Source organism: Hemicordylus capensis, chromosome 5 (assembly GCF_027244095.1).
Source record: "Hemicordylus capensis ecotype Gifberg chromosome 5, rHemCap1.1.pri, whole genome shotgun sequence".
NCBI lineage: Eukaryota > Metazoa > Chordata > Lepidosauria > Squamata > Cordylidae > Hemicordylus > Hemicordylus capensis.
Window position 1 is genome coordinate 203,155,398 of NC_069661.1, and position 10,317 is coordinate 203,165,714.

At 42.0% G+C, this 10,317-nt stretch overlaps 1 protein-coding gene across 1 annotated transcript in view; it reads right to left on the reverse strand.

Annotated features, from left to right (window-relative positions):
• Positions 1 to 10,009, reverse strand: part of EPYC (epiphycan) — a 48,475-nt gene extending 38,466 nt beyond the window's left edge. The window contains exon 1 of the mRNA XM_053257904.1: positions 9,842 to 10,009. Within this exon, the coding sequence (XP_053113879.1) occupies positions 9,842 to 10,009 (168 nt within the window). The remainder of the gene's footprint in view (positions 1 to 9,841) is intronic.
• Between the last annotated feature and the right edge of the window lie 308 nt (positions 10,010 to 10,317).

Genomic DNA, 10,317 nt, shown 5'->3' on the forward strand with positions numbered 1-10,317 from the left:
CATACAAAGGCAGCCCCACATAGAGTGCATTGCAGTAGTTCAATCTTGAAGTTACCAGCATATGTACCACCATTCTGAGGTCATACATCTAAAGAAACAGATGCAACTGGCATATTAGCTGAAGCTGATAGCACCTCTGGTCACCACCTCAACCTGGGACACCAAGGAGAGGTTAGCAACCAGAACAACTCCCAGACTGCATACCTGTTCCTTCTGGGGGAGTGTGACCCCATCCAGAACTGGCAGATCAAAATCATCTCCCTAGTTCCAACCCCGTACTATAAGTACCTCTGTCTTATCTGGATTCAGCCTCAGTTTGCTATCCCTCATTCAGCCAATCACTGCCTCCATTCAGGTATTTGAGGAGGTTATGCCTTTTCCTGATGAGGTTGATATGGAGAAATAGATTATGAAAATAGCATTTTAGGATTATGAAAACAACCTGTCTTTAGTGGTTGTTTTATCATGCACAGGCTACATGCTGCTTCTTAGCCTGTGTTCATGCATACAGTATAGGGTCACCAGGTTACTTCCATGTGGGAATTCTGTAGTGATCGGTGGTGTATGAAGCAGTCCTCAGCCTCCTCTCCTCTCTAATTTTGTCTTTCTGTTACAGTCAAACACATATACAAGCACAGCTGAAAACATTTGCCTCTTGTTCCGTCAGCTTTTCATTTTCCCCCTTCTGCTATGATTTAGTCCTTTAATTTTCAATGAAGAGAAAAAGATTGTTTAAGTATTTCCTTTAATCAGAGTGATTGCACTGGATTTTTCATGCTTCTAGTATTTTAAAATGCAAAATCTATGAGCTCTTGACTTTTCTTCTCATGCTATCCCAGTTCAAGCTTCATTTCTAAATTTGGTGTAATCACTTTCTCAGGAAAAAATAGTAATGACCTTACTTTCACTAGTTGACTTCCAGACTAGCACTGGGCTTGTGCAGCAATGCTGAGTCCCAGACTAAGGCTGTGCTGTTGCAAAAGGGATGGAAGGGGTAATTTTCTGTTATCTCCCCTTCTCTATAAAGCCCACTTTGCAGGATAAAAAATATCCATGAAGGTTGTGTGACCCTCAGGAACATAGTTTTTGGCCACACAGTGGGCTGTAGAGGAAAGAGGAAGGGGAATAACATGGCCCTCGTTATTCGAGGGGGTTCCCTGGAAAAGTAGAAATAATGATGGAGTACAGCTTTGGCCACTTCAGCTCTCCCAAAGTTCAAACACTTTGTCGGCCAAGACAGTCCCCAGCTACAGGATCTCAGAGAGCCCCTTTGTGGTGAAGGGCTTGGATAGCATCTCTTCCTCTTCCTACTCTTCTCCTCACTCTCAGGAGCTGCCTGGACAATCTTCTCTAATTCTTCTCTGTGAGCTCCTCCTGATGGGATTGGAGGAGTTCCTGTGGGTCAGTGTCTTCCAGGCCTTCTCCACCAATGGTGATGCAAGGTTGACAATCCACTGTTGGCTACAGAGGGAACGGCTGCAGTAAAAAAAGAGGTGAATTCCCCAGGCCACAATTTCTTCCAGACTGCATTCTATGTGTGGGGCTTTATCTCTGCAAGGAATGTCACAATATTTTCAGTGCAGTAGCTGTAGGATGCTGTAGCTCCTCCAGCAATCTCTGACTGACAGAGGGGGATCGGCTTCCATGAGATCCAGTAGTCTCCCGAAAGTGTGGCGAGTGTAGTAGGACGAAGGTCACAATCAGATCCATTGGATTAATGAGGTGGTGTTGTGTGGCAAGAAGGCACAGATCTCCATGTTTGAGTGTGCAAACTGAAGGGCCTTGAGATGCCCAGGGGCATTGTCAAGCAGCAGGAGAACTCTGAAGGCAAGGTTCTTGGAAGCCAGATATCTCTGCACCTCATGCAGAAAGCATTTGTTCACCCAGTCAGAGAAAATCGCTGTGATCACCTGCTCTCCTGCTGGCTCTCCAGAAGACGAGAAGCTGACTTTTATTCTTCCCTTTCAGGGCATGAGGGTTCTGTGCTCATTATAGGAGCATGGGCTTGTCCATGTAGTCCCATGCAGCATTGCCACACACCAGCAGAGTGAGGCAGTCCTTGGCTATCTTAAAACCTGGAGCAGTTCTTTCTTCCTTGTGCATGAAGGAGCAGGATGGCATCTGCTTCCAGGACAGGCCTGTCTCATCAGCAGTGAAGACCTGCTCTGGCCTGTACTCTCCAGACTCAATTAGTCACTGGAACTCCACTGGATATCGCCGTGCCACCCCATGGTCTGCTGATGCTACTTCCCCTGCCAGCTTGATGTTGTGGAATCTGTAGCAGTGCTGTTCTTGAATCTTTCCAACCAACCCTTGCTCTCCTGGAAACCACACTCAGTGCCTTTAGGTGTTCCTGCCACTCGGCCGCCTTCTGCCACAAACCAACTGTAGAGCTGGATTTCTCATGGATTACTGGTCCAATCAGTGGCACATTCCTCTGGGCTTCTTCCTCTACCCACAGGCTGAGGGTCTTTTCTATCCATTCCATATGGGGATTGCATGGATGGAATACCACCTTGAGAATATATGTGTCATTCATGACACTCACACAGATTCTGGCTTAACTTTTCTTGATGGAGTGGACAGTGGACTCATTGATGTCGTAATGGTGTGCAATGGATGCTGCGCTATCCCCACGAGCCAGCATGTCCAGCAGCTTTACCTTCTCACTCAAGGACAATGCTTTGTGAGACCTTTTGCCACTCCCCTAAGCAGAGCTCACCGCTGTGCACTTGCTAATTTGACTGTGGAGGAAGGAAACATTCGTACAATGATGTACAGCACAGTACAGTAATTGTGCCGGACAACCCCACTCACACAAAATTGACAAAGTACAGTACATGTACAGGACAGCACAGTACTGTAAATGCTAATTAAAATCAATTCAGAATGGATGCTTAAAATCAGTTTTCAATTGATACAACAGAGTAATGAAAATCAAATTCCAATGGATACATAAAATCAATTTTTTGTGGGTACAGCAGAGTACTACTTAAAAACAAATTGTAATGCATAATTAAATTTTAATTGCTATTTAAATTAACTACAGCTATACAGTACATTACAGTACTGTAATTAATCACCAAACTTAAAATTAAAATTTTTATTTCAATTTTTAAAATTAAAAATATAATTTCATGAAAATTAAAATTAACTTTATTAAAGTGATACAGTACTGTAATTAGCATCTTACCAGGGCTGCACAATGCTGGAAGAGTCACCTCCAAGAATCTGCACAGGGATGGCTGAAGAAAGACTCTCAAGGGCTCTCAAATGCTCCACGGAAAGACACAAAAAGGTTCCAAAAGCTCTAGAGCAATGGCTCCTAAGGGCTTTCAATGGCTCCCTGAGGACACCAAAAAAAGCACTCCAAAACCACACACAAGCTCACTCCTCTGTCCTCCTCCAAATTCTTCTCACTACCCACAGATAACGTGTAGGAAGAGCACAACCATATCAGGGGTGTAGCTATAACTGAGCAGATGGGTTCAAAGACTGCTTTTCCGTGCTCTTGCTGCTGGCTGTTTGTTAGCCCCGCCTCGACTCCAGGACTCGAATACAAGTAACTAAAGCCCAATTCAAAAGCTGGCCTGGATCAAGGAATGGGTTAACTCAAAACACCACACTGCACACTGAATCGACACTTTTAAGGAGCTGTCCATCACAACCCCAGGCTCTCCTGGTCAGTCACTGACAGCTCAGAGCCCATCAGTGTATATGTTAATTTGGGTTTTTTTGCCCCAATATGCATCACTTTACACTTGCTTACATTGAACTGCATTAGGCATTCATTCACCCACTCAACCATCTAGCTCCCTATTGTCTACACTGACTTCAAGGTTTCAGGCAGGATTCTCTCTCCAGCCCTTCTTAGAGTTGTCAAGGAGTGAACTGAGGAACTTCTGCATTCAGATGCTCTGCCACTGAGCTATGCCCCCTCCTTTAAGGGGGATATCTTACAGCAGACAGTGTTCACATGTAGTCACCCATCCAAATGCAAGCCAGAATGAACCCTGCTTAGCAAAGGGTCATTCATACTTGCTACTGCAAGACCAGCTTTCCTCCCCAGACTTACATCCCTGCCTAACGTTACAGATCCCTCCTTCCCATTCTAAGGTTGGTTCAAGTGTGTAGAAAAGAAAACCCCACCCCCTCCATTCTGTGGGTATGTGACTCATCTTAAATTTTTTATTGGAATGCTTTTATGGTAGACTTCATGTATGAGCATTGCGTGAGAGGCATTGAAAATTTGCCAATTTGAGATGTTTCTAGTAATTGGGTCCTTCTCACTGCAAAAGACTGTCATGACTACACTTCTGGAAGATGTCAGATATAGTTATCCAAACAATAATTTACAACAAAAACTTAAAGAAGGTTTTTTTCAAATGTAAAGAAATTTTGAAGCACAGTTTAACAACATGAAACTTTTAATAGAAATAAATATAAACTTCACCATCAAATTGCACTCCTTCCTAATCCCTTTCTCCTGCTGGACCTAACCATCTCTTCCTTGTTCTCATGTTTATTTTCTTTTAACATTTCCTTTTTCCTGTTGTCTATGCTTAGAAACAGCCACATAAATTATCTACTTGAATGACATCTTTTCTTCCCTTGAATCTTTCCTTAACAATAAGCTCCCTTAGGACAAAATTCTTCAAAAAGGTCCAAGTTCTTAAAACTTGGAAGCAACAGGAGAAATGAAAGCCAACTTTTCACCTCATCTGCAGATTTCTGCAAAAAAGTACACAACTTCCAGAATTTCCCCCTCTAATATTAGTCTTAGGTATTGCCATAGGATACTTAAAGTAAACCTAGACTTCTGTTGTGATCTGCAAGTTTCCTATTTGGAGGGATCTCAATTATATTAGAAATGGTAATGAAGAAGGGGAGATAGCAGTATCTGAATTTACCCTACATTTCTTGAAGTGCTAAGAAATATAGACATACCTTAGCACTTGGCAGATGGCATCAGCGTATATTTATCTGATAATCAGGAAAGCTAATAGAGTGTTCACACGAAATTCATGACCTGCAGAAATTGTTAATTTAGTTTGACTTTACCTATAAAAGGAAAGGAGCCATGTGGGAAAGATATTCCATTGACAAATTATTGAAATAAAAATCTAGATTTCATTCTTGAATCATAATCACAAAAAGAAGAGCTACATCTTCATAACATGAGGAAAAAACAATTTAGGCCCTTTTAGGATGCTCTTTTATTCTCATATGCCATTTAGTCCCAAACTTTTAGATATGAAATCCTCCAACTTCTCAACTTATCCAGTTTTCTAAGTTGCCTAACCTCACATATTTTATTGTTATTTTTTCCTTTAAGGTTTTACATAAATCACCTTAAAGGTAGTGATGTCACTGAAGATCATAACTACCTGGTTTAGAAAACAAATTTGTCTAATTTGTAATGTTTGGATGTATTACAATAACACATTTGATGTTTTCTCTTCCTGAAAAGTTCTTCTCTGGCTCAGAACATGAAAGGAGATTCTGCATCATCAGTGAGTTTTCAACTGCCCTTCAACATTTCATCTATTTTTCATCTGAATCTTGGATACAAATCACAACCTAGACAGAACTGTGCTGTACAAATGCCCCTGAAGGCTGATGTTTAGGGCTTCAGGGGACTATTAGCATAGGATCCAGCTCCGGGAACCTCCCAAGCCTTAGAAGTAGAGGAGCTGGATGATCCTTAATCTTGTCTGACCAAGCTCTGGGGAGCTCCCAAACCCAAATGAGCTGAAAGCAGGCACTTTCTTTATATCCCCTCTGTAATCCTTCCCATAGCCCATGTGACTAGTGAGATCCCAGCCCTAGCCCCCTACTCAATTTGAAATATTAGTCTTCTCTCCCCAAAACAAACAGGTTTTTCTTATATATGACAGTTGGCACTGTCAAAATGAATAGAAGAAATGAAGGTGTGTAATGAATCCTCATAGGGATTAATTGAGGAAAGGTTATTGTGCACCAAAGAATCCAAACCCTTGAAAAATAGGGACCACACATTTTGCTCCATAACTCCACTTCTACAAGGGCTAGAGCTTAGATTTTTTTAAAAATGGAAGCTGGGTGTCTGGGGAAATGCATAGGAGGAATCTGAATCTCTAATTGATTCGAATCAAATCTGGCACAATTCGATTAAAAAAAATTAACTTATATACCTCCCAAACTTTCATCTTTTTTGGCTGTTAACAATGACAATGATTTGTACCCAAATCTAGCCAATGGACCACAGGGGTGTTTTTTATGTCTCCAAATCACCCAAATCAGCTAGATTTGGGTACAAATAGATTTGTACCCAAATCGATTTGCACATCCCTATTGGCTTCATTAGCCCAGTTTTGACTGTGCATGAGAACAGCCTCACAGTGTCAATGTAATGTTATACAAGGCAGCTGCAATCTAAAACACATAGTTATTATGCTAACTGCATAACAAAATCCATTATCAAAAGGAATGTTGTTATGCATGTAGAGACCCCGAGTTGTTTTAAAACAGTACTGTGCTGAGGCCAAAAGACTTGTTTAATTATCAGCGTGGCCTTCAGTATCAAGTGTGCTATTCAAAGCCACTGGTAGTCATGGAATTCATTTTAAAATGTAACATTATGGCATAAATTAATCCTTTTCTTATTTCTTTCTGTTCACAGAGTTGGATCCAGCAACAAGGCCAGTGTAAAAAAAGATGCTGGCTTACATCTCAACACTCATGCTACTAGTGCTGTGGTAGTCTAAGAGTTGGTGATTTGCATCCCCTTCTCTCTGAAGTCCACTGTGCCTCCCAAAATATGTCCTGAATGGCTGTGCAACCCTCAGGGACATATTTTTGGGAGTCACAGTGGGCTTCAGAGGAAAGGGGAGATAAATGAAAATCATCTCTTCCTCTTAGTGCATGTGTAGCATCCCTACACTAGCGCTAAATTAGTCTGGATGTTGACCACCATGTCTGACTTTAGATCCTGCCTGGCTTTAGCATTTAGACACTCAGAGGGAGCAACTTTAGCTCAGTGACAGAGCATGTATTTTGTATATCCCAGGGTCAATCACTGTCATCTCCAGTTGAAAGGAACTCACTATGGCAAGTCACTGCCATTTAGAATAGACAATATTGAGGTGGCTGTACAGCCCAGTATTGGCCAGTACCACCCAATACTGGGGTGACTGTACGAAAATACCAGGATGGGTGTTCAGTACTGGGGTGGCAGTACCAAAGGTAGTTTCTTATGTCCTTCCTTCATCAGGCCAGTAAGGAGTAATGTACTGATCAGAAGGTTTTGACAATGTTACCTTTAAAATTGTTTTAAACATCTCTTCTTCATTCTCACAGCCCCTCCACTGTGCAGCCTAGTCAATTGTCACTGTGGTTTATTTGGTAAGGGGAAGGCAGGCAGGCAGAGAAAGAGTGAGAGGTAGGATGCGGGGTGGGGTGGGGGCTAGCTCCAAGCATAATGCCAAGGAGAATTTGGGTCAAATTTTTCAGTTTGAGTGTCAGGATGGGAGCGGAAGATGAGGATGCTGTGGGCCTTGACTGCATCTAGTCTGAAGGGCCTAGACTCCTTCCTTTCAAGGGACTCAAGCTCCTATAGAGAAGCTTCTATTTTACTGTCTTCTTTGTGGGGTTCATTTGAATGATTAGGGATTTCTTTTTCTCCCTCCATCCTTGGACGCTGGAACAAACAGGTTCTTGACAGAGCTGGACATGTCTCTGGGAACAAAGATTCATTGAGATCGTGTTTAGTGATTCAGGACTCTATAGCCGAGGCTATATGTGGCAAAAGAACACAAGGGGGAAATAAATAAGTGTCACACTATAGCTCCTTCTGTACCATTCTTCTGTTGTGCTTGGAAGAAGGAGGAAAGTTTCATATTAGAATCTAGGCTAGTTAGTAATCTTGTAGCAGCTGACCTGACTTTTCACAGGAAATCTGATAAGCCCACTACAGAATCCCCAAAAGAGAGAAGTATACAATTCCAAGAGTAAAACTAATCCCATCTGGATGTGTCCTTAATGCTAGATCTTCTAGTCATGGAAACTGTCATGTTCACTCAAGTAGAACTATACTATAATGTTACCAAGACCACAACTTGGTAACTCCTTGTACCAAAGAGTAACTCCTATTAAAGATTTCTCAAACCCTGAATATGATTAAGAGGTTCACATATGCTGAACTACAAAATACTGAAGAACATTCTATAATTTGGTTTAAAAAAGAACACTGAGGGGGAAAAGAAATCTAAATCTGTATTGTGTTATGAAAAGACGTAATGTTTTATTCCGCCTTTACTGTTTGGTGCTGTTTGGCAAGAAGAATTTAAATAATAAATATGTTACTGAAACTTCTGTTTTTGTGGGCCACTTCTCTAGATACACCAGCGGGAAGACTCTAGGATATGGCAGAAGTTCCCATGAGATATATGTCTGCAAACAGAGACGTAATGGCACCACATCACAAATATACCAGTTGAATATTATGTTAGAGTATCTTTGCTTCCAGTGCGACTTCAAAATTCCAAAACAGAATGCAGACAGTGTGATGGGCAAAATTTGATATATTTAAAAACATATCCCTTTCTGACACTGGTTTTATTCCTTACTGAACTCAACAGACAGCAAAATAAAACACACTCCCTCAACTCCATAAGACCATAAGATTCCCTGCTTCATGTCCTTTCCTGCACTTGTTGATTCTGAATTATCCTTTTGTTTTCCTTCTTCCCTTGCATTTTGACAGTACATAGGAGAAATCTGAGGACTGAAGTAATATTGCATTTTATTGCCACACACATTCAATGGGAAAAGTTGGATGGAGTGGAGCTGTTCTGAAGTGCTAGCAGAATACATATTGAGGTCATTCATGCAACAATTTCTCAGGCAGGGAGGGTGGCGGGGGGGGGAAGGCAAGGTCAAATTTACTTCCCGCCCCCCCAAATGATCACCAAACTTCTGTGCGGTGTGCAGCTCATGTTCTCACACAATCTGCAGTGCTCTGAGCAGCGCCGATTTCCAGTGGCCCGGGAAATGAAGCCCAGCCTTTAGGGATGTGCGGACTGGTCCGGAAGTTCAGGGGTTCAGTCTGAGGGTTCAGGGGATCAAACCAACCCCCCCCCCGTTCCATCCAGACCGGAACCAAACAGCCGGAAAAGGCCATGCATTTTTTTTAAAAAAAGATTAAAATAAAATAGAAATACCTGTAGTACCTTTGGGGGGCATCCTGTAGGTCATGGGGTGTGTGTGTCCATAAAGCTTTCCCCTCCCCCTGCCAGCCTCTGAAATCACTGCTGCAGCCAGGTAAAAAGAACTCTTTTCAGCCCATTCTGGCCTTCTAACTGCTCGTGGCAGCCATTTTGGCTGCAGCCGCGCATGTGTAAATGACCTCTGCGAGGCCTGGCATGGTCCATGGCCTCACAGAGGTTATTTGTGCATGTGCAGTGGCAGCCAAAATGGCCGCCACATGTAGTTACGAGGCCCGCATGGGCCAAAAAGAGGCCTTTTTATCCTGCCATGGCGGTGATTTCAGAGGCCAGTGCGGGGAGGAGGAACCTTTATGGGAACTCCCCCTACCCCCGCAGCCTACAGGAATGGATAGGACCAGTTACCTCCCCCCCCCACTAAATAAAGAGAATCACCATATTAAAAAGTGCCTCTTTGCCAAGTTAGCAGGCAAGAGAGAAGAGAAGAGAAAAGAAAAATTTATGATACTTGTGTAACAAGTATCTTTCGATGTCCCCACCATGTCTTTCGATGTCCCCACCATTAAACAAACTACTTTCCCTCTGCAGTTGTTGATTGTATAATACTGAAACGTTAAATAAATATATTTTCAAGTTACCTGTGCCTGATCAACAGAGAGATTTTCATCGTAGTCATACAAATTATCCAGATCTTCCAAACCAACATCATAGGTTTCAGAGTCATAAATTACAGAACTCAGGGTAGGAGCAGCCACAATAGCATCCAAGATTAAAAATCCCACACAAACATTTGCAAAGCCCTTCATTCTTCAAACTCTTTCTAGAGGAGGAAAGCAGAAGCATTATGTTTTAATCACAAATTTCATCTGAAATGATAGGCATACTATACAGCATGGAGACAGTGTGATGAGCAAAATTGGAGTCCTTTAGCTAGAACTCTTGTAAACGAAATAAGTGCCTTAATAAATAAATACATGCATGCATACATACATCTATGTGCATATTCACAGGGGGCAGCATCCAGACTATGTTTCCTAGTTACCTTATTTCTACTTATATATTCCACTTTAAAATGTATAATTTTAATTATTTGTAAAGTAAACATCACATGGAC